This window comes from Podarcis bocagei, assembly GCF_964188305.1.
Source record: "Podarcis bocagei genome assembly, chromosome: 2".
Classification (NCBI taxonomy): domain Eukaryota; kingdom Metazoa; phylum Chordata; class Lepidosauria; order Squamata; family Lacertidae; genus Podarcis; species Podarcis bocagei.
In genome coordinates this window covers 88,908,497-88,930,757 of record NC_138126.1, presented here as the reverse complement: position 1 = coordinate 88,930,757, position 22,261 = coordinate 88,908,497, and the positions used below count along the sequence as shown (strand labels likewise).

Genomic DNA, 22,261 nt, shown 5'->3' with positions numbered 1-22,261 from the left:
AAAGCAAAGGGGGGGCCGGAATTTTCACCATCCAAGATTGAACCAATTTGTATGTGCCAAGATGGTTCAGAGTAAAATTTGGATATTGTAGCAAATATTTTTTAATGAAAACTTATATTTATGATACCTTACCCCATACCAGCTGCTAAAAAGTTGCACGCTCCCCGCTGTGTTGATGAAATTTAGGCACATTTGGTAGGTTTGTAAAAAATAAAAAAGGGAAATTTTGGGTTGCTGTTACAAAGAAAAAATGATAAGATCATAGGACATAAATTAATCATGGATCCCACAATTATATTATCAGAAAAACTGAATGAGGCATTACCAAAAAAAATTAAAAGGAAAATGGTGGGGAATATGTTGGCAGCAGCACAGATATTGATAGCTAAATGTTGAAAGAAACAGCAAAAGTCATCTGTAGGGAAATGTGGAAAATGTATTTGGCATACAATATTAATGCACAAAGTATTTTATAATAAACTTTAATAATGAGAAAGGTACTTTGTAAGTGTGAATTTATTTCATAATGGACTCTTAAAACTTGATATAAAAATATTGGAAAATCAGTTTTGAAAGTTATATAAGATTGAAAATCATGCTCATTTGTAAAAGAAAGAACTTTACTGGTGTTATTTAATCACAAAGCAATTCTGTTCAATATTAATCCATTATTATGTAATTAGAGAAGTGTATAAATATATGATTAATAGATTTTAATAAATCATTGTTTAACATAATGATATAGTGTTGTACTATATCACACAATGATAATTAACTGGAATGCTTACGTGATTTTTTAATGAAATAAGAGTTTATTATTTTAATAATAATAAATATTCAGTACAGCAATACATAGCATGGAGGGAGAGTGGAGGTTGAAACATTACACTTCATAATAGCAAGGTAAGGATGTTCTGCTGTAATGTGTGAACATTACATATTTCACATATGGCACTTTCCCATCCTGGTTCTGTTGGCCACAGATGGTGTGTGAAGCTCAGGAATTTCATAAGTTAAATCAGGGGTGGGGAACCACTTTCAATCCATGGTCCAGACTGAAACCTGGCCAACCCTCTGGGCTCCTCATTCCAGTAGTGGGTGTGGCAAAAGCCGCGGGGTTACTATCAAATGTACTTTACATTTGATTCTCCCTTTGTTTTAGGGCAGTTGGACATAAAACATGTAAAACATATGCAAAATACTTAAAAATTTAAAGTCTAATCCAAGGAACATCACAGAAAGTGATGAGGCAGATCAAAATAATTGTCAGTTGGCACCATCATAATGTCATATGATTGGCAGAGGTTGCTAAAAACGGACCATTTATGGGCCATTTGGAGGGGCTCAGTGGGCTGAATCAGGCTTGCAGGATCCACAAGTTCCATACTGCAGACTGCAGCAGAAATGTGGAAAGAAGCTCAGTACATGTCCTGCATCGTGTTTTCCCGCTTCTGTGTCCTGTATGAGCTACCTGCAGTTCAGGGTCTCTAGGCAGAAAATCTCCCCCCACCTCAGCTTGGGGTATGAGAACTGCACATAAACTCCAGGAAAAAATGCTACCTTGTAATGTAGGTGCCATATATTTTTCAAAGCAGATTATGCCAGGTTAGAGTTAGTGAGTTCTTTATCTTTCTTCCCATTTGTCTGAGACTGTGGCATACACCTTGCTCCCCCCCCCCCCCGCAACTGCTGAGTCACATGGCCAGAGTAGATAAGTGGTTCCTAATCAGAGTTGCTCATTGAGCCCATCTGAGTCAGCTTTTTAATTACCATAAGAAAAAGATAGGAACACAGCAAGAATAACTTCTAATTCCAGAGCCCAGAGATCTCATTACAACGCAATTACTATCCTCTAAAATGTAACCACTTTTAAGTTAGGAAAGGCAGAAAAAAAGGGTGGGGGGAGGGCTGCTTAACTAAAAACCAGGGAAAGGATGCTAAGATGCTTGCCACATATTTATGCCGTGTATGGTGTGTTTACCTCTTGCTCGTGTTACGATGATCCTGAATGTAATTGCAGTAAAATGAAGAGATTATGATAACAACCATCATCATATTATTTCATAGCACTAAACCAATTGCAGGCAAAGTTCTTGGGATCCTTCCCAGCTGTTGGGAAGGAGTAGTGGATTAAATTAGCTGAAGGCAGTTACAGAGAATGATGATTACTAGCTGGAAAAGAAACGAAGGTCAGCAAAAGAGATATATAAAGTGTTGTTTAAACAGGAAGGTTGGGTCGCTTTCTATGCCCATGGCAACAGAATATCCCCCCCCCCCCATATTTTTTAAAAAAATTGTTATATCCTGTCTTTGAGGCAGTTAACAGCTAATAAAATCATTTTTTAAAAGCATTTTTTTTAAAGCAAGCAATTATTGGTTCATTAGAAACCACCTTGTTAAATGAACCTATTTAGTCTGTTTGTTGTCTGTTACCTAAAAGCACAGAGAGGAAGTAACCTGAATCTTTGAGTGGACACAAGCTAAGGGCTTCTTTGCACTGACCAACTCCTACCTCTAAGCAGTTGTTGGCCCACTTCAGCCATGCATATAGCCGTAGCCAGGATTTATTGGGGGACTGACGGACAGGATTTACTGGGGGAGTAGAACCAAGTTGTCTGCGATGCAATTGGTCACTTAAAAAGTGAAGGTAAAGGACCCCTGACCGTTAAGTCCAGTCGCAGACAACTCTGGGGTTGCGGTGCTCATCTTGCTTTACAGGCCAAGGGAGCCGGCGTTTGTCCACAGACAGTTTTTCCGGATCATGTGGCCAGCATGACTAAACCACTTCTGGTGCAACAGAACACCGAAACCAGAGTAGCACACAGAAACACCATTTACCTTCCCACCAGAGTGGTACCTATTTAACTATTTGCACTTTTTGGCGTGCTTTCAAACTGCTAGGTTGGCAGGAGCTGGGACCGAGCAACGGGAGCTCACCCCGTTGCGGGGATTCGAGCCGCCAACCTTCTGATTGGCAAGCCCAAGAGGCTCAGTGGTTTAGACCACAGCTCCACCCGTGTCCCTCTATTGGTCACTTAGTTAAGCATTTTTGTTTATTTACTTGATTTGAAATGTTAGCATGGGCCAAGATGTACATCCCTGGAGATCAACCTGTTTTCCTGGAGGGCCACTTTAGGACGTGAGTGGGTGATTTTGGCTAATTCTTGAACTCCAGTCCAAAAGTTTCGCTGCCAGCAAATTGGGTTGCCACTGACAACTTTGGTTTCTGACCCCTAGTGTACATTGGATGCAGCAACATCCATTCTTATGATTGCTGCAGATGGAGGGCGGGGGTGGGGTGGGGTGTAAGGCTGCTGTGACTGCGGTATTCACTGACAACTTTATCCATGTGTAGATCAGTTCACAGTAATACTTTCTTGCCTGATTGTGGGTACATGTGATTTTTGTCTTTGCATACAGTCTAGGTTTCAGATGTAATTTTTAAGATTTCATACAGATAAAATAAAAAAGGATGTGCATAGTCCCAAAGGGTTCCCCTCCCTTGTGGGAGTAGCCAACAAATACCTATTTCCAACTCAACAGTCCCTGGATACAATCTATTCTTTCATATAAATGATACATGGGCCAGATAGAAATTTGGGGACTATGGTTTTCCTTGATAAAATGGTGATTAGGAAAAGGGTTAATCCCACTTCCTAGGTGCTATACTCCTCATCTGAATTGATTGTCCTTTAATGGACTTTAATGGACAGCCTGACATTCAACAGGAGAAACTTCCCGGCATGTAAATTGGTGAGGAAAGCTAATGTCTGTTCATGAAACTATTGTTAATGACACACCTAAAATTTGCAGTATTTTTGTACTCTTTTAATACAATTAATGTGTATTAGTGGAATGGTGGAGCTAACCTCTATTAGTTATTGTGGATTCAGAATAAAGGAACGATTGCTATTAATCCTCAGGAAATGAGTATATCGTGCAGACATCCTTAGAATTAACTTCCAGAAGAAGGAAAACCTCCACATGCTTTTGGAGAAGTCCAGATTCCTTCCAAACAGTAGCAGGCTGGATTTCCACTGCGTTATTGGGGAAATCTACTTTTCTTCCTACTCTGCACTGTTGAAATAGACCAAGTTCTCAGCACCAACACTTCCTCTTTATTTCTCTTACAGCATTTTGGCAACAGTCGGCACCGAGTTTGACCTGCGGACTCTGCGGGCTGTTCGTGTGCTCCGGCCACTAAAGCTAGTGTCGGGAATCCCAAGTGAGTTAAGTGCACTCTTCATGTCCTGCAGCTCACCTGTAACTTATTTGAAGCACCCACCTTAGCATCTTCCTACAAGATATAACGACTGACCCAGGCAGGGGTTCTCGTCTTCCTGTGGCCCCAGTATCAACCTCTGCCCACCACCTCCTGGGAACCTACAACTTTTCTTACAGCCTTCCCATGCAACCCATATGAACCAGCTTGAACCCTGTGATCATCATCAGAGGCCCTTCTTTGTGTGCCTCTTCCTAAAGAGGCAACATGAGAACAGGCCTTTTCTGTGGTTGCTCCCCATTTGTGGAATGTTCTCCCTAGGGATGCTTGCCTGGTGCCTTCATTGCATTTCCTTAGGCACCAGGCAAAAAAGTTTCTTTGTAGCTAGGCTGATTAACATTCTATGGTTTTTTAAATGTGTTTGAGGGAGGAGGGTTGTTGGGTTTTTTATGTACCTTACATTCTCATATATTATTTTTATGTTATGAACCACCCTGTGATTTTCAAATGAAAGGTAATTTACAAAATAAGTAAGTAAATAAATAAATAAATAACCCAATGCCTAATCAAAGAATTTGTCCTCTCCCTGTAAAACCCAGACCCTAATCCTAGGGACACCTTCCCAGAAGTAAACACCACGGATCACAGCAGGACTTACTTTTGAGTAAACATACATAGCATTGCACTGCCACCCTTTATTCTCCTCTAGGCTCTACATGTAGGAACTAGAGCGTCAGCCAGGAGTATGGCATCATTGGATATTATTCCAAAGTTCTTGAATGCTAAGAGCGATGTCTAGAACTTCTGGAGTTTCCCATTTGTTTCCATGGGAGATATTTGGAAATAATTTGCATGAATGAAGGCTATTCCAATGCAAGATGGTTATCAAAAGGGACTTGGGAATATCCACATAAATTCCATACTTGGGAAGATCTTGTGACCTTCCAAAATGGCTCTTGCTTAATATCAGCCAGTTCAGGCTTCTTTCTTATTAGGATCTCTTTCCTCTAGGCTTATGGCCTCTTCTGAAAATATCATGTAGCAGAAAAAGAAATGGTCATAGATTATAGCCACATGCTGTACAGAATGAGGAATTTGTTTTCTCTCATTCTTCTGTCTCCACTACTTATGAATGCAATAAACAGGGAGTGAATTCTAGGTTAGGGGGAATTTGCACAAAGCAGGGAGCAGTGGTCAAGTCCCTCCCTGCTCCTGTTGAAATTTAAGTACAGTATGCATACTTATGGATCTGCCTTGTGATAATCCTGCTCTGCGCTCTGTCTTTTTCTTCTAGGTTTACAAGTCGTCCTCAAGTCCATCATGAAGGCCATGATACCTCTGCTGCAAATTGGCCTCCTCCTATTTTTTGCAATCCTTATTTTTGCAATCATAGGGTTAGAATTTTATATGGGGAAATTTCACACTGCCTGCAAGGATATTATTACAGGTAGGTAAAGAGCATCTGTTTCTCTGTGTCTGCTCCCCATCCTCATCATCCCAAGCTCAGACATAGAAGGCAGTGAGGTTGTTTTGACCCTGGATAATAGGTATCAGGCAAACTTTTTTCTGCTAGGATTAAGTGAGCCAGGCTGAATATACTGAGTAAGCAAGTTTAGGGCAGGGGTGAGGAACCACTTTGGGCTGGAGGGATGGATCCAAAAAGGGTCAACACTCCTAGGATTACTTTGATAGGTGGACGGGAACTCCCACTTGCCAATCACCTGATTTCACCTGATCTCCTGTGACATCAGACATTTCCTCTGCCATGTCTCCAAAGGAGGATATGAGAGTGTACTTAAGAGTTCATGTTAAGTTATGGGTAGACATAGCAGACGACACAGCAATTCTTCCAAAGCAGCTCTTTATTTGTAAGCTGGAACAGAACTGGCTGAGGAGCTCAGTCAGCCTGCTTATATAGAGCTCCAGAACAATGTAACTGTTGCCATTTTCTAAAACTATCCAATCACTGAACGTCACTTTCGATCCTTCATTTGCATAACTATCTACAGTATCCTCCTGCTGGCCCAGGGTGAGAACTTCAGTACGTAACAGTTCATTTCTCATAATTTATTTGTGGCTGCTGTTTGAACCTTTCCCATATCCAATGCCCGGTGATTTAAGGTGGGTGAGGCACACCCAAAACAGCCTCTTGAGCCAAACCTGTGACTGGTGGGCCTAATTAGTTCCTTGTTACAGGGTTTCTTCTCCCCCCTCCAACTTGTGTAGGAGAAGAAATGTAGACTAGGTAGAAATGCACATGTTAGGTGGTGAGCCTCCTTACAAGATTGACCTCAGGCCAAAACAGCTCTACCTGTTTCTACAGAAGCCAAGTACAGAGAATGCTAATTGACTGATCCCTGTGATATCACCACCTCTCCCCCTTTTCATATAACGTTTTTGTTTGTTTAAAAGAGTTGTGTTTTGATGGGGCTCTTTTTTAATGAATAGGGTGCTGAACAAATGTTCAAGCAACTGAACACTCCATAATGTGCTTTATTACCTACTCCTGATTACCTGCCTGGCACAGTTGCAGTATAACCAGAGAGTCTCTTTTTCCTCCCTCCACAGATGAAATCAAGGAGGAAGCTCCATGTGGAACGGAACCGTCATCACGCCTCTGCCCTAATGGGACCAAGTGTGAAGAATACTGGCAAGGACCCAACTATGGGATCACGCAGTTCGATAACATCCTGTTTGCCGTGCTGACTGTCTTCCAGTGTATCACCATGGAAGGGTGGACTGACCTCCTATACGATGTGAGTATTATTGTTATTTATTTATACCCAGCCTTCTTCTCTCAGAGGGACTCAAGGCAGCTTACAAAGAAATATATTAAATGGTAGAACTGGCTGTATTCTGGTTCTGTCTGCAGAATGTACCGCAGCAAGAAAAGCAGAAAAACAAGGACTTAAGTACAGTCATACCTTGGAAGCCGAACAGAATCTGTTCCGGAAGGCCATTCGACTTCCAAAACATTTGGCTTCCAAGGTGCGGCTTCCGATTGGCTGCAGGAGCTTCCTGCAGCCAATCGGAAGCCCCACCAGATGTTCGGCTTCCAAATATTCGCAAACACTCACTTCCGGGTTTGCGGCGTTCGGGAGCCAAAACATTTGACTGCTAACGTGTTCTTCAACCAAGGTACGACTGTAATTTGAAAAGATAGTATCTCTGGTATGTTATGAATGGCAGGCATTGGCCTAATGCTGGTAGAAGAACATTGTGGCTTTTTCTATGGTATAAAGGAGTGGTGAGTATAATATGAACCTAGGCGTGAGAATTAGGACCTGTTCGCCACATTCCTGCCTTGTTTGTTCATTTGTTGGCTGCAAACATGCATATATCCCTTTTTCGCCAACATGCTTCAGCTTCATCTGTAGTAAATACTGTTTTCCTGCAAATTAATTTTTGCGTCTGTCCCATAGCCAAGCATTCAGAGATCAGTTTCTAGAATGAAACTGTGAAGCATTCCATCTAAACCAGGGGTGGGGGATCTCAGGTCCAGGGGCCCAGTATAGCCCTTCAGGCCCTTGGACCTCTCCCTAGGCCACCCCTTTCACTGGCGCTGCCTCATACCCTCCATGATAGTTTTTGCTTAGCTGTAAGATGGCCTTGAATTCTGATAAGTAGAAACTAGCCTACTGTTTAATGGTAAAACTTGTATTTGTTGTTCCACCCATTTTTGCCTCTGGCCCCACACATCACTGGTCTGTGGCCCTTGGAAGGTTGTCCATTAAGGAATATGGCCCTTGGGCTTAAAAACATTCCCCAGCCCTGATCTAGACTGAATCTGGCACCTTAGTCACAGTCTCAGATGCACAGAATCCTCATTGAGCTATAACAATTCTATCCCATTAGGAAATACCGTAATTATGCTGATCAGAACTGGGAGATTTTAATTGAGAAAACAGATCTTCCCACTGGCTGCCCTCTGATCATTCAAACTACGTTTCATAACATAGTTAATGAAACATGGGACAGTGGTGGTGGAGATTTCTCAGTATCTGTTGTGGAGATTTAAGAGGTCACACAGGCAAAACGGTGCAATTACTGAGGATAGTTCGATTGCATTAGGTGCAGCACAGTCTCTCTCACACACCCAAATTATATTCCAGACCTTGAATTGAGGTCAGTAAATGCCAGTCCCAGTCCCTTACTTTTTCCTCTTTAGCGTTGAGTACAGCTGGTGGCTGGTTGTGTGGATAAGGCACAAGTGTCACAGCTGAACCAACATGGGGAAGAGGAATTAATCCTAAAGCCACAGGGATTCCTGAATCCCTGGAGCAATTTAGGAGGCCTCCTGTTAGGATTGGTCTGCCTGTCATTAGGAAATAAGATCATTTGGAATTCAAAACATAAAAGCACTCTACACCAAAGAGGCAACATACATTTTTTGCTGGAGGTACAGTTCTAAGTCTTCCAAAGCCAGGCTGCAGAGCACAGGAGACTGATAACTTCCGTGAGTCACAACAAGCACACCTGATTCCAGAATAGCAACAGGTACCTTTATCCCATAGCAGCAGACTCTGTAATAAGAAGCAAAAGAATCTGAATTGAATTGAAATGAAATGAGATGAGATGAGATGCACCCATTTTGGGAGAGTTTACTTCTGCAGGGGAGCCTTATAGGAACATGGGGTACCCATGGTGGCATGTCATAATGTACTGCCGCTTACCTAAAACATTTAGATGAGCACAGCAAGGACTGTCTGTCCTAGATAGCTCCAAACAGCTAGAAAAAAATGAGGGAAAGAGCCTGAAAGCACTCAGACCACCTTGTAAAAAAGAAAAAACAGCAGCAAATACATGAGTAGGAGCAGACCATGCTCAGAAAGAATTGTAGACATGCAAATTAATCTGCATATCTACATTCTGATCTGATCATGATCTGTTGGATGCAGACTTGGAAAGGTGGCTCCAAATTGTGGAACATACGGAAATCCTCCTCCATCCCTGTTCAGGTGGCTCCACAGGCTCCTAACCACTAGCTTCAGTGTCCAGAACCCATTCTAGCATCCCAGCTGGTGGTACAGCAACCCTGTAAAAAGCCAGCCCATCCTTCTTTGACTCTGAGCTCAGGGCTGAGATTGTTAACAACAGTTCTGGGCTCTGTGCAGGGATTAGACAAAGGATGAAAATGTAAGAGGGGGTGTTTTGCATGCTGCTCAGCTGAGCATCTGAAAAAGAGAATTCTCAGCTGTAAGGTGAAAAAGTTTGATGGCCTCTTACACTTTAATGGTAGCCACCAGTGAAGATTTGTCATTTTCCCTGCAATGTCACTTGAAATGACTCTACATCATGATGTAGTGTAATTCTGGGGCATCACAGGAAAATAAAAACAGCAGCTGCTAGCCTGAGGAGCACCAGTGAATTTCAGAATTTGTCCCCCTTGTTTCATGGCCTCTGAGTGTGAACGTAGAAGGAGGAGGCAGTTTTGCTTCAGTCTAGTTTTGCAGTCCAAGCAACAGCAGAGCGTTTTGCATAAGAAATGGCATTGCTGATTCCCCCAGTGGATAATATTTGCCCTTTTAAAATCAGATGCTAGTGGTGTCAACCTGTCTAATATAATCCTGGTTTTGTACAGCTACTGTAGATGTCTGTCCCAAGAAGCAGAAGGCTACTCTGGTATATGAGAGGATGCAGAAGCCAGGTGATCTAGGGTTATAGAATCATAGAATCATAGAATCATAGAGTTGGAAGAGACCACAAGGGCCATCGAGTCCAACCCCCTGCCAAGCAGGAAACACCATCAGAGCACTCCTGACATATGGTTGTCAAGCCTCTGCTTAAAGACCTCCAAAGTAGGAGACTCCACCACACTCCTTGGCAGCAAATTCCACTGTCGAACAGCTCTTACTGTCAGGAAGTTCTTCCTAATGTTTAGGTGGAATCTTCTTTCTTGTAGTTTGGATCCATTGCTCCGTGTCCGCTTCTCTGGAGCAGCAGAAAACAACCTTTCTCCCTCCTCTATGTGACATCCTTTTATATATTTGAACATGGCTATCATATCACCCCTTAACCTCCTCTTCTCCAGGCTAAACATGCCCAGCTCCCTTAACCGTTCCTCATAAGGCATCGTTTCCAGGCCTTTGACCATTTTGGTTGCCCTCCTCTGGACACGTTCCAGGGTTGTGCACTGGTAGACCTTGGGAGCAGATAGAGGTTTAGGAGAAACAAAGAATATTAGCAGAAGAGAAGCAATGCCTGGTTGCAGTGTTGGTTGTAGAAGTCTTTTAAAAGGAAAGAGCAGAGTTGGCAGAAGGCAAAGGATGAGTGAGACATGGAGAGGGAGGGAGACTGGCTGGTAGCCAGGGAGGGTGGATCACTGTAATGGAGAGAGCATTGATCAGCCATGTAAATGGCAATTGATGAGACTGGGCATGTTGAGTTTGTGTTTCAAGAAGCGTGAGGAGTGGTGAGGTCAAGAAGCCAGGAAGATGAGCACAGATTTTAAAATCTCTGGAGAAAGGGAAGAGAGCCAGGAGTCAGACACAGTTCTTGTTTACTGAAGTTGATTATGGATAGTACCAAAGGACCAGCTGTGGGGGCACCATTATGATATGTTGATGGTACTCTCTCACATAATGTGTGGTTAAAACAAATACATCCCCATTTTTACTGCAAAACTCATTGCCCCAGAACTGAATGTCACTTGTTAAATACTGAGTAAGGCGTAATAGTTATTGTTGAATGTTTGTTATGATCACAATATGCAATTCCTGAGGCTACAATAATACTGTTAATATTAGTCACTGGATCATGTATGTAAACACAGCACTTCTTTCTATCCCCCCCCCAAGATTACATATCCCATTAGCAAACCATTTAAAAATGAGGAGGTGATGCAGGGACCAGGTAACTGATAGGTGACAGGAGAGCAGGAGTGGATATAAGACTCTTTCTACAGCAAAATAAAGTTGAGTGAGAAATTAGATTTGAATGCTCCCATACACCTCAATCTAAATAGTTAAAGCTCTGTAAAACATCTGAAATTGACCCTCAAACTATATTGGGAGTAGGAGAAGCCAGTGTCACAGAGCGAGGAATTCCGGAAAAGGCAAAGTCATTGGTTGTTTTTTAGTATGATATGGTAGTTGGGAAAATAGCTCCTCATAAACCTATAGCTGTCTAGGTGTAGTCCTAAAAACATAAGAAGATCTCTGCAGGTTCAGAATTAAGGTCCACCCAGTCCAGTATCCTGTTTTCAGGAGAAGTCAGCCAGGTGCCTCTGGCAAAACCACAAGCAGGTCATGAAAGTGACAGCCTTCCCTGTTGCTGCTCTCTCAGTAACTAGTAATCAGTAGCTCACTGCCTCAGAACCATTTTATCACATTGAACCAGACCTTGGGAGGGGTGTGCCAAAAGAAATTTAATTTCCATGTCCCACAAGAAGCACCGAAAGGTAAGTTTGGGGCATAAGATGCCCATTAGAGACAGGTCTCTCTTTGAGGCCTTCCTATATTAGAAACAAGACTTTCTTGTAAATTAATATATCATCTACTACCATTTTAGTGTGTTGCTAACACTAAAAAGTTTGAACCCCATGAATCATCCCCTCCTACCTGCCCTCTTTTCAAAAGCACAGATGAGCAATATGTATGCTATTCTTTTCCTTTTTGCCTTGTGGGTCATCAAACTAGAAATCATAGGTATTTATTTTTTTAGAGAGACACGTGTTCATTCAATTATACTCACAGTCCTCCCTTAGATCCTAATTCAGTTTGGATAATGCACTTGCAATAGCAGTGAACTATAGACTCTCTATCCCCTTTCCCACTTAGAATGCATGTGGATATTTCATTTTGCCTCTTACCTTTATATATATATAGATATATATACTGCAAATATATGAGTGTTATTGCTGCCACACTACCGTGCTCTCCTGGAAGACGTAGTTTTGCTATGGAAGGTGAATGTGCATGAGATGCCTGCATCAGGGTTCAGTACTTTTAAGGTTGCATACAGGTGTACCTGCACATAAGAATGGGACAGTTTTTTCTATTGCGGGGTGAGCTCTGCTTCTCCCCTGCCTTCACTTCTCAAAGGAGGCGCATACAGTATCCAAACTGAAGCCGGTTGTTGTTACTCCTTTGCTCCTCTCCCCCACCAGCCTTCATTCAGGCATTCTACTTAAATCTCAAGCATGTGCATCCGGTGCTTGATTTGTTTGTTTTCAAGTTTTTACAGAAAAGGCTTTCACAGAGTGTATTCAGTCTTGTACTGCTGCTCTGAGAAATGCGAGAGGTGGCTTTTTGATTGACATAAAGCTCCATCAGTCATTGCTGTGCTTCTGCAGCAAAAACTGGAAGAACAGTTTTCCCCTAAGCTCAGTCCTGGGAGAAGATGGTGTTTAGCTCTAAATGCAGTGAGTTCATCTCCACAGCAGGCTCCCTGTAAAAATGGCACGTGTTTGTTTTTATTAGCAGCCATTCTATCTGGCTGCATCAGAGGAGGAGTCGAAACAGCAAAGCCTAATACATCGGCTTCACTAGGACCAGCTGCCATGTAGCTCTTCCTCTCCCAGGGTTGTCATCTGTTAGTCGTCATTTCACTTGGCTGCCTCTGGAGAAGACCAAGTGGCCCCACTTCATTGGCTTAGCCAGGCCCAATTGCCATTTGGCTCCTCACTTCCCAGAACTATCTCTTCAGTAGCCATTCCACCTGGTCATTAGAACAACAATAATAGAATTGTATATAAGAATTGGTTCTCTCACATTTGCGCTCTCCTTCTTCTTTTTCTTCCCTGTCTCTTTTCCCCATTTTATATTGTGGCTGTTAGACTAAACCTGTGGACAGGGTCTGTGGTATTTTTGTGTGGGGGGGGGGGATGTTTTTTGTACAGCACCTTTGCCTGGCTAGAAATGGGAAAATATTAGCAATAATGTGTGTTTGCTAGTGTTGTTGATAATTCGGCGTAGCCACAGAATTTGGGACGACAGACATTCACATGTTGTAATATGAAAGAAGATGTGATGCCTGTGTCTATTTTTCCTATGAGACAGCAGGAGAGCAGTACCAGCCAGATATCTTGGCTAATTAAATCCACAGCAGTTTGTACTTGAAAGAACCAGAGGGGCTGTTAAAACCACAGGAAACTGCCTTAAACCAAGTCTGACCCACCTAGCCTTTAAGTGCAGGGTTTTGTTTTTCCACAAATTGGCAGGGCAGGTCCTCAGATACAGATCAGGAGCGTAGTATTGAGGGGGTAGACCACCCCAGCTATAAACCTGATTGGAATCAGACTCCCCACAGCTGCAGTTTTGCACCACAGTGGTACCTCGGGTTACATACGCTTCAGGTTACATGCACTTCAGGTTACAGACTCCGCTAACCCAGAAATAGTGCTTCAGGTTAAGAACTTTGCTTCAGGATGAGAACAGAAATTGTGCTCTGTCAGCGCAACAGCAGCAGGAGGCCCCATTAGCTAAAGTGGTGCTTCAGGTTAAGAACAGTTTCAGGTTAAGAACGGAGCTCCGGAACGAATTAAGTACTTAACTCGAGGTACCACTGTACAAGAAAAGCCACCATGAACAAGAGGTGTGCCCCACCCTCCGGTTGTAGGCATAGGGGCCGCAGTCCAGATCTGGACCACAGCAAGAGGGTAAATAGTTAAAGCCCCCCTACTATGTTAGGATCCTAGTTGAAAGGCCTCATACTGGTAATTTGTGTAAAAAGCAAAACCCCTGAATAAGCATGCAATTAAATGTACAGATGCATAGCTAAATGCACAGCTTAGCCCTCAGTATTCTTCACTTACTTTGCTTTCAGGCAAGGGGTTTTCCAGCACGTAAAATGTTAATGTTTCAATAGTCTCGTTCATTTTTCTAAACACCGGGCATTCGTGACTGCATAAAGTTTCTGCTGTGCTGTAACCTTTTCAGTTGTGCTAGGCAGCATCTGCAGCAGGTTGCCTGTGTTGTTTGTCTGATGGTATTTTAGCAGTGTACCCCTAAACCATCCCAATTTGAGCGGGACAACCCAGAAGCAATTGCAGCTTCTGATTGGATCTCAGACCAAAAGATCCTGTTTTTTGGTCTCACTCTCACACAAATCAGTCGGCTCATGCCAAAGCGTTGGACCAAAAGACACCCGTTTGGGGGGGTCATGCGCAAGTCACCTGGCTTGCCCACTTTCTCAGAAGTAGCTGTATTAGGAAACTGCGGGTTGTAATAATAATAATAGTAATATTTATTTATACATACATACATACCCCGCCCATCTGGCTGGGTTTCCCCAGCCACTCTAATGCTAGACCTACTCAGAGTGTTAGCCCACTGAAATCAATGGACTGAAGTTAGTCAGTGGATCTACTTTGATGGATACATCAGATGGATTTCTTTGTATCAGGTTTCCCAAACAGCTTGAATCTGGGAAGTGTTCTACCCATGGAATTCACACTCTGTTCCATGAGCTAATCAAGCTAATGCAGACAGCAGAGCTCGCTGTCCCAGGATTGTCTCTCACTATATTCCCCACTGGCTTCCAAGAGAATTTGTGGCAGCCAGCAATGCTCCGTGAGTCAGTGGTCATGAATCCCTCCAAGACAGCACTGGGGTGAGGAGACTGCACTTTGCACCAGTATTCATGGAACTATTTATTGGAACCCTGGGAGTGAATTTCAGTGAACAAATTTGCTAAATGCCTCCATGTTAGTGTGTGCGCACTAAATGTTTGACAGACATGGGTGTGTGGGCTCTAGTTAGAAATGGGAAAACTAAGCAGTGAGTGTTAACTCCTCAAAGGCAAGCAGCACACTATGGCTGTTATTGCTGCCTGCCCAGGAATGCAGATATGGAGTGGGGCTGTCAAGCAACTGGCAGGCCCCAGAACATGGCTGGTGGGCTGCCTTTGGTTTGGTGGGTCGCATGTTGTTCAGGCCTGCCCTAGAGGGTGGCAACTGCACCTTAAGCTTTGGTTACCAGGAAGAGGAGAAATTTGAAAAGTCGGTCCATTCTCCTTTCAGACCCTGATTTGATTTGCTTAATTGCTCACTCTTAGAGCAACTACATACTACCATGAGTCTGTCACTTTTGTTAGAAAGAAGTGGAGTAAAAGCTTTATGTCCTGTTATCCCCCAAAATGGAGACCACCCTACTATTGGAGGAGGGGCACTGGGTGTGAGATGGGGAAAAGGCAGACTGATTGGGGTGAATTAAATCCAAACTGGCAGTCTCAGCCAGCAATAAAAAAATCACTTTAAGAATCAAAACAGCACAGTCTACAGGGGCCTGAAAGAGGAAGATGCATGTTAGGGAAATGAGAAGCGAAAAAGAGAGAGCACTTTCAAATTATAGATTGGCATGACCTTTCCCAGCAGCTTTGATTTGATAGAGATCTCTGAAAAAGCCAAGCAGTGGAGAAAATCCACGATATATGCTTAAGTCCGCTGGAGCTGTCCGCTCTGCGGGAATCTGTTGCTGCACTCACTTCTGCTTTCTCAAGAAGTCTTTTCACAATGAGCTGGATTACGCTGATTAATCATCTGTGCTTGTGTGGCATGTGGATCATTTGGCCTTGATGATTTCCTGGATCAGTCTATCCCCACAATTTAGTTCGAGTTTTATTATTTAGATTTTCACTTCGCTTTAGCCTAAAAATAAAATTAAAAAGGCAGAGAAGCAGGGTACAAAATTGCCCCTATCCCATTCTTTACAAAAAAACACGATAGATAAAGTAATTACAAACTACTCTCAACTTATGCTGGGGTTATGTTCTGGGGATATTGCTTAAAGCCAAAATCACATATAGTCCAAAACATATTGGGTTCAAAGATTTCCCCCCCTTGTTGCCTGCCCCCTTTCCGACCCCTTTTTAATTAAATTTGCCAAGCATGTAAAGCTGAATGCACACAGGTTAAATGTGCTTAAGTTGCGAGTCACCTGTGCTAAATATTTTTAATTCTGCATAACAAGATTTTATGATCCTGCAGTTAATGCAGCACATGCACAAACACTGCCAGTATTCCAGTGCTAACTGCAAGTCTGGCACTAACTTTATTTGCTTTTAGGCAGCAGTTAAAAACTCATCCCTTTGTCCAAGCTTTTGGCAGGGAGAGGTTTTGGGGAGATGCAGCCAATACTAGTTGTCTTGTTGCAGGAGTATTCATTGGAAATTTGAGTTTTATTTATATGAGAGGTGATGGTTATTTATAACATATTTTGATTTTATTATGTGACCCACCCTTGGATCTCTTTGTGATGGAGAAAGATGCAGTAGAAATTTATTAAATAAATAAGCCCAACGCTGCTTCAGGTGTTTTCGCTGCATTTCTTCATTTCACTTTTTAATTTGTATAATCCCTTTCTATATCGCTATACACAAGCCACTTTGCAATCTGAAGAAACAACAAAATACACAACAAAGATCACACATCCTTATAACAGTCTAATTCAATACAAGTAAGTCATTTAAAAAATGACTTAAAATAAAAACTTATAAAAAAAATAAAGTAATACAGTGGTACCTCGGAAATCAAACTGAATACATTCTGGAAATCCGTTCGACTTCCAAAACATTCGGAAAACAATGTGCTGCTTCTAGTTGGCTGCAGGAAGCTCCTGCAGCCAATTGGAAGTAGCGGAAGCTGCGTTGGATGTTCGGGTTCCAAAGAACGTTCGCAAACCGGAACACTCACTTCCAGATTTGCAGCATTCGGAAGCCAAAACGTTTGACTCGCAAGGCACTCAGGATCCAAGGTACGACTCTCCACTTAGAATATATTATACAATAAACTCTCGAAATATCAGTAAACAATAATTCAACAGAAATTAACTGTCAACCATTACGATAAATCATTCCTAAACTATAATCAATAAAAACAACAGCAAAGTCACAATGCATAAATTACCACAGTACATAAAAGGCCATGTAAAAAGAATGAACTGAGCACAAAGTCACATAAATTATAAAATCACAAAATGCCCTAACATAACTGGTGCAGTAGGTTTGGTGAGTTTCCAAGGGGATGAGGGAAGGATACCCCTCCACTCACAGTTCTTTCTCCAGCCTCTTCCCCCTTCTCCTCCAGCTGCATGTTTACCTGAGAGTAAGCCCCATTGAGCAGAGCTGGAGTTTTCAACAGAAGTGAGTTCCACAGTTATGCACTATCTAGTGGAATTCCTTCTCATCATACTGACCTGGTAGATCCTATGGCCCAGATTCAGCTAACCCAGTACATTAAGTGGAAGCCAACATCAGGGCTTTCTCCAACACACACCTCTCCCAAATCCTTTCTGAAGAGTAAGGTGAACCCTCAGAACAGCACATAAGGGGAGGAGAGGAGGATTGTTTTGTCTGGCAAGCAGGAATGCTTGTGCTGATACAATAATCAGAAGAGCAAATAAATGATTTGGGGGGGGGGAGAGGGAGCTTCCGCTTTTTGTAGTCTCTGGGGTGGAGGTGGTGAGGCTCTGTTTAAATTGCATATTTAAAGAAGAAACGTCCACTTTAATGGCTTTCTGCTATAGTACTTTCCCTCCATGTTTGCAGATCACTTTCCTGTGTCCACCTTGTCCTCTTTTCTCTGTGTCCTGTGCGTTTTTGAAGGTGCCCTGGATAACTAACCAGCACATCTTTTCATTCCTAGCCTCTTGGGAAAGGAAACTAGTTTCTTTCTACCCAAATTGGTTTCATTACTCTCCTGTGCCTTCCCACCCCCAACCCCCATGTAGGTCTCTTATAAGCTTTTTGAAAGCGGTTGTGTTCCTTCTCCCTGTAGGCTCTCTAAAAATGTAACATGGCTGGAGTTTATGCATATAACTGTTTCCAAGAAAGAATAGGGCATCAGTGATTCTCTTTCTTTCCTAGTTCCAGTTCACACAACCACAGAATCATAGAATTGTAGAGTTGGAAGGGACCATGAGGGTCATCTAGGCCAACCCCCTGCAATGCGGGAATCTTTTGCCCAACATGGGACTCAAACCCACAAGCCCGAAATTAAGAGTCTCATGGTCTGTGGGCTAAGCTATTTACTTGATGAATGCAGAATCAGGTTACTTATTTAATTTTTTATTTGGTGTGTTTATTACCCGCCCTTCACAAAAAGTCCTAAGCTACCACAATAAAAGAGTAGAATACAGTATAGAGATAATCAACAGTTAAAACAGCAATCAACATATAATTGATTATGACCCCTTTGATGACTTATTCCAAGAATGGGCAACCTGCAGCCCTCTAGATCGGAGCTTTCCAAGCTGTGTGTCGTAACATGTTAGTGTGTAGGTGTCTCATGCCAACGCTCCCCACGCTCCTCCCGGGGCTGGAAAGGGGTGAATTTAACCTCCAGTTTTCTAGTAAAACTGAATTACTGTGTCGAGAAATGATGCATGTCTAAAAAGAGTGTCACCAGCATGAAAAGTTTGGAAAGCTCTGCTCTAGATGTTGATGAACTACAGCTTCTATAATTCTTGACCATTAACTATGCTGGCTGGGACTGATGGGAGTTGGGAATCTAACAACACCAGGACAGCTATGGCTCAGACCCCCTGACTTTCTCTGTCTCTCCCAAACCCATTGTCAGATGGAACCAATCTGTACATGGAGTCAGCTCATATACACATTGAGCAATCATGGGAAAGGAAAGCAATATTCTACTTCCAAAGGAGAACTCATTGGAACACTTGTATTATACTAGCAAACAGTATTTTAATATTTTGGGAAGTGAAGTCAAGAGAAAATATAGTAGAGGGCATCTTCTCTCAGGGAGATAATTCATTGGGCCCCTGTGGCTATTGATGAGCTGGACTCCCTCAATCCACTTGGACAACAGACCTGTCTGCCTATTTGTGGCACCTTGGGGCATTCTACACACCCATTGTTTGCATCCCTTTCCCACATCTATATGGGAACATCTAACACTTGCTGAAGCCAATCAGGGGGTGAGATAATGCCTGCATCTTTACAACAGCATAATGGCACCAGCTTTTCTAGCCTGTAGCAGCCATTCATGCTACACGGGTCACCTATTCTGTCTGACATGCCCTCAGCGTATGAATTTCTGGGAGAGTGAATTATTTCTGTGCTTTTGCTACGGAACTCAGTGAACAGTAGATTGGGGGGGTGCAGGGACTGACGACAGGAACAGAGCAAAATTAGAGATGGAAGAAGGGCATAGGGAGAATTGAGAAATGGAAGTGCAGAGAGATCTGTGGAGAGGTAAACAGAAAAACATAGGGCGGGCAGACCAACCTGTGGTTGTGGAAAAAGAAGAGAGACCACTATTGGATGAAAAAGCAGGCTATCATGTTGTGTCGAGAGACCTATGGAGTGAGGAAAGGGGGGTAGTGGTGAGGTGGAAGTGTGGAGTGGTTTGTGGGTAGGAAACTGAAAAAGATGGGGTAACTGAGAGATGGAGTGCAGACAAAGAAGAGAACATGTGCATTGCTATGGGGTGCAAAGAGGAAGTGCTGTGGAGTGGAAAGAGAGAGAAAGAGATGCCCATAATAGTGTTAAAAGAGAAGATAATGTTGTGGGTTTCAGAGAAAAAGGGAGGTTTGACCTGAGAATAGAAAACCCTACATAAAATGTGTTTTTTGTGGTTATTATAGTGAAACAGTTTGTAAGTAAAAGTTAGTAAAAAAAAAACAATGGCCCTTAGGGTGATTTCACTTGTGTCCTGCTGAACAGCTGCATGCTGCTTATTCTGATGAAGGTGTTCTTGGGCAGTAGAAACACAATTTCCACTTTTGTGTTGAAGGCAATACTTCACATTTGTCCCAAGCAGTACTTCTGTTGCTGGGATACTGTATTATTTTCCTGGTGTTTGGGGGATGTTAGATTTTTATTACCAGCAAGGGTTGTATCATTCCAAATTGGATCGCCTTTTAGAATGTGGCTTCATGAACATCAAAAGCATCCGTTGGAAACCTCAGTATTTTCCCCAAGGGGCAAATAGCACCTTTGAGGGGTAATTTAAATCAAGAAAACAGTACAGGGGAGAAAGAGCCATCATCCTGCCCTGCACCTTCAGTCCTGATTAGATCCCCTTCCCAGCTGCTATGAACTTAAAAAACGAAGCACAGGCAACCCTGATCATGGAGTTCCTACAATATGCAGTTAGGGTACACATATCTTAATTGTCTGGATAAGTCTACAGAGTTCTCGCACAATGAATCAATAGAGTTATCATTGATGTAGAACCAAGTTGAACCCAATGAATTTGCCTTCTCCAGAAGCTCAAAATAAATGTGAATAATTGTCGCCTATGTGCTGTACGGGTTGCACAAAATAAATGTTAGGCAGATATAATGGTTTGTTGGTTTGTTTGTTGCATTTATCTACCACCTTTCTATGAAGGAGATTTACAATTTTAAAATAGTAAAACAAATAAATGATATAAAATGTAGAAGGAGGAATTCTACAGAGCTCTAAGGCAAGCATTTTGGTCCTGGGCTTCCTTAGACAAATTTCATGCATTTGTATTAATACATGAATCTGTGCAGAGGCCATTTTAGTGTGCTTTAGCTCCTCTACTAAATTTAGATCCTCTGGGAAGTACTTCACCCCAAACCAGAGGTTGATTATTAACAGAGGAGCTGTCTATAGAAATATCCCGATAGATAACCCCCTAAACCAGCTTTTCCCAACCTTGGGCTATTCAAATGTTTTAGATTATAACTCCTATCATACCTTTTAAATAGCTATGCTAGCTGGGGCTCCAAAACTCCAAAACTGCCCTAAACTTGCTCTGTAACCTGATACTATCATATGCATCAACAAGTTATTCTTTCATCCCAGGACAAGTTGTCATGTAAACAATAGCTGGGTGGATTATGGCAGATGTGAAGTTCACAGTTTCACTTTTTTAAAAAAGAAAGCAGAGGCCTATGAATGATGCAAGATAATCAGCAACAAGAGGGTATGAATAACCTCGAAATAGCAACCCTTGAGATAACAACCTTTAGTTCTTGACCATGCAAATAAGCCCAGGGTGTGAACTGAGTTTTCACTGTGCGCATGATCCACATGACTTCTTGACGTCTCAGTCCTACTCCTTACCCACCCACCCATTTGCAGTTATGAGGATAATACTGAGCTTTCTTTCACGTCCGCCCCCCCCCCCATCCGCCCCAGATAACTAAGATAAGAAATATAGTGTGCTTGGGATTCTCAGAAGCCCTAAATAAATGCTAAATCTTACTATTTTTAACACCGTTCACCTCAGAGAGCTCCAGTATAAGTGATGAGGTAGAAACTGTGTGAGGTTTAGATTGTTCTTGCACCTGTCGTGAGTCAACAATTGTGTCAGATATTTGTGTGGGAAGAATATGGTTAGACATAGAAGCCTCTCAAGTGACTGTGGAGTCCTTTATGTGCTAAGTCACCTGGCTGTTCAGTGCGCTCTTGAAGGCTGGGGTTCACCAGCTGCCACAGTTGCACAATATCTTTTTGTTTCTCAACCTATAGTTAGAAGGGAGAAATGGGGACAAGGAGTTGTTAGTGGCTCACATATATGCAATCCATACAAAGCTCCTACTTCTAGTGCCCTACAGCCACTGCCGAGTAGCCAGGCTTCACAAAAGGGTCCGTTCCATTAGCACATTCCTTGGGGCAAACCTGTGACCCGTTGCTAATGTTGGCTTTCAAGGTACAGAGGAGAGGCAAGCTACTTTCTGTTGGAGAACTATCTGCATACAAGCAAAGCATGGTTAGAATTCTATTGCAGGAGGCATTTGATAGCAAGGCATGGAGCAAGGACCAAATACGGTAGTTTCTGTTGATGGTGTCAGTAAGACAGAGAAGGACCAAAGAAGACTCATTTCTGTACTTGCCTTAACAGATGAAAGAAGAATCCTGGTTCTGGAAGTTGTCTTGTTTAGGAACTAGGACAAAAAACCTCAGAAAGCCATGACTTCCAGATTCCGGTTACAGTTGTTACAGGGAAGAACTTTCTAGCACAGACCTTAACTTAAAGTACATGTTTTATGGGCTACCAGTTCAGTTGAGATGTAAAAGTGGGTTGTTCACCTTTGCAAGAAGTTCACCAGTTTCCTGTTTCCATCATCTTTGCTGCTGCAGTCTTCTACATACTCATGAAATGTAACA

The 22,261-nt window shown here is 42.5% G+C and overlaps 1 protein-coding gene across 4 annotated transcripts in view; it reads left to right on the top strand.

Annotated features, from left to right (window-relative positions):
- Positions 1-22,261, top strand: part of CACNA1A (calcium voltage-gated channel subunit alpha1 A) — a 259,869-nt gene that overhangs the window by 119,744 nt on the left and 117,864 nt on the right. For all 4 annotated transcript variants that reach the window (XM_081181633.1, XM_081181634.1, XM_081181632.1 and 1 more), the window contains 3 exons: positions 4,134-4,225; positions 5,517-5,669; positions 6,791-6,978. In XM_081181633.1, the coding sequence (XP_081037759.1) occupies positions 4,134-4,225; positions 5,517-5,669; positions 6,791-6,978 (433 nt within the window). The remainder of the gene's footprint in view (positions 1-4,133; positions 4,226-5,516; positions 5,670-6,790; positions 6,979-22,261) is intronic.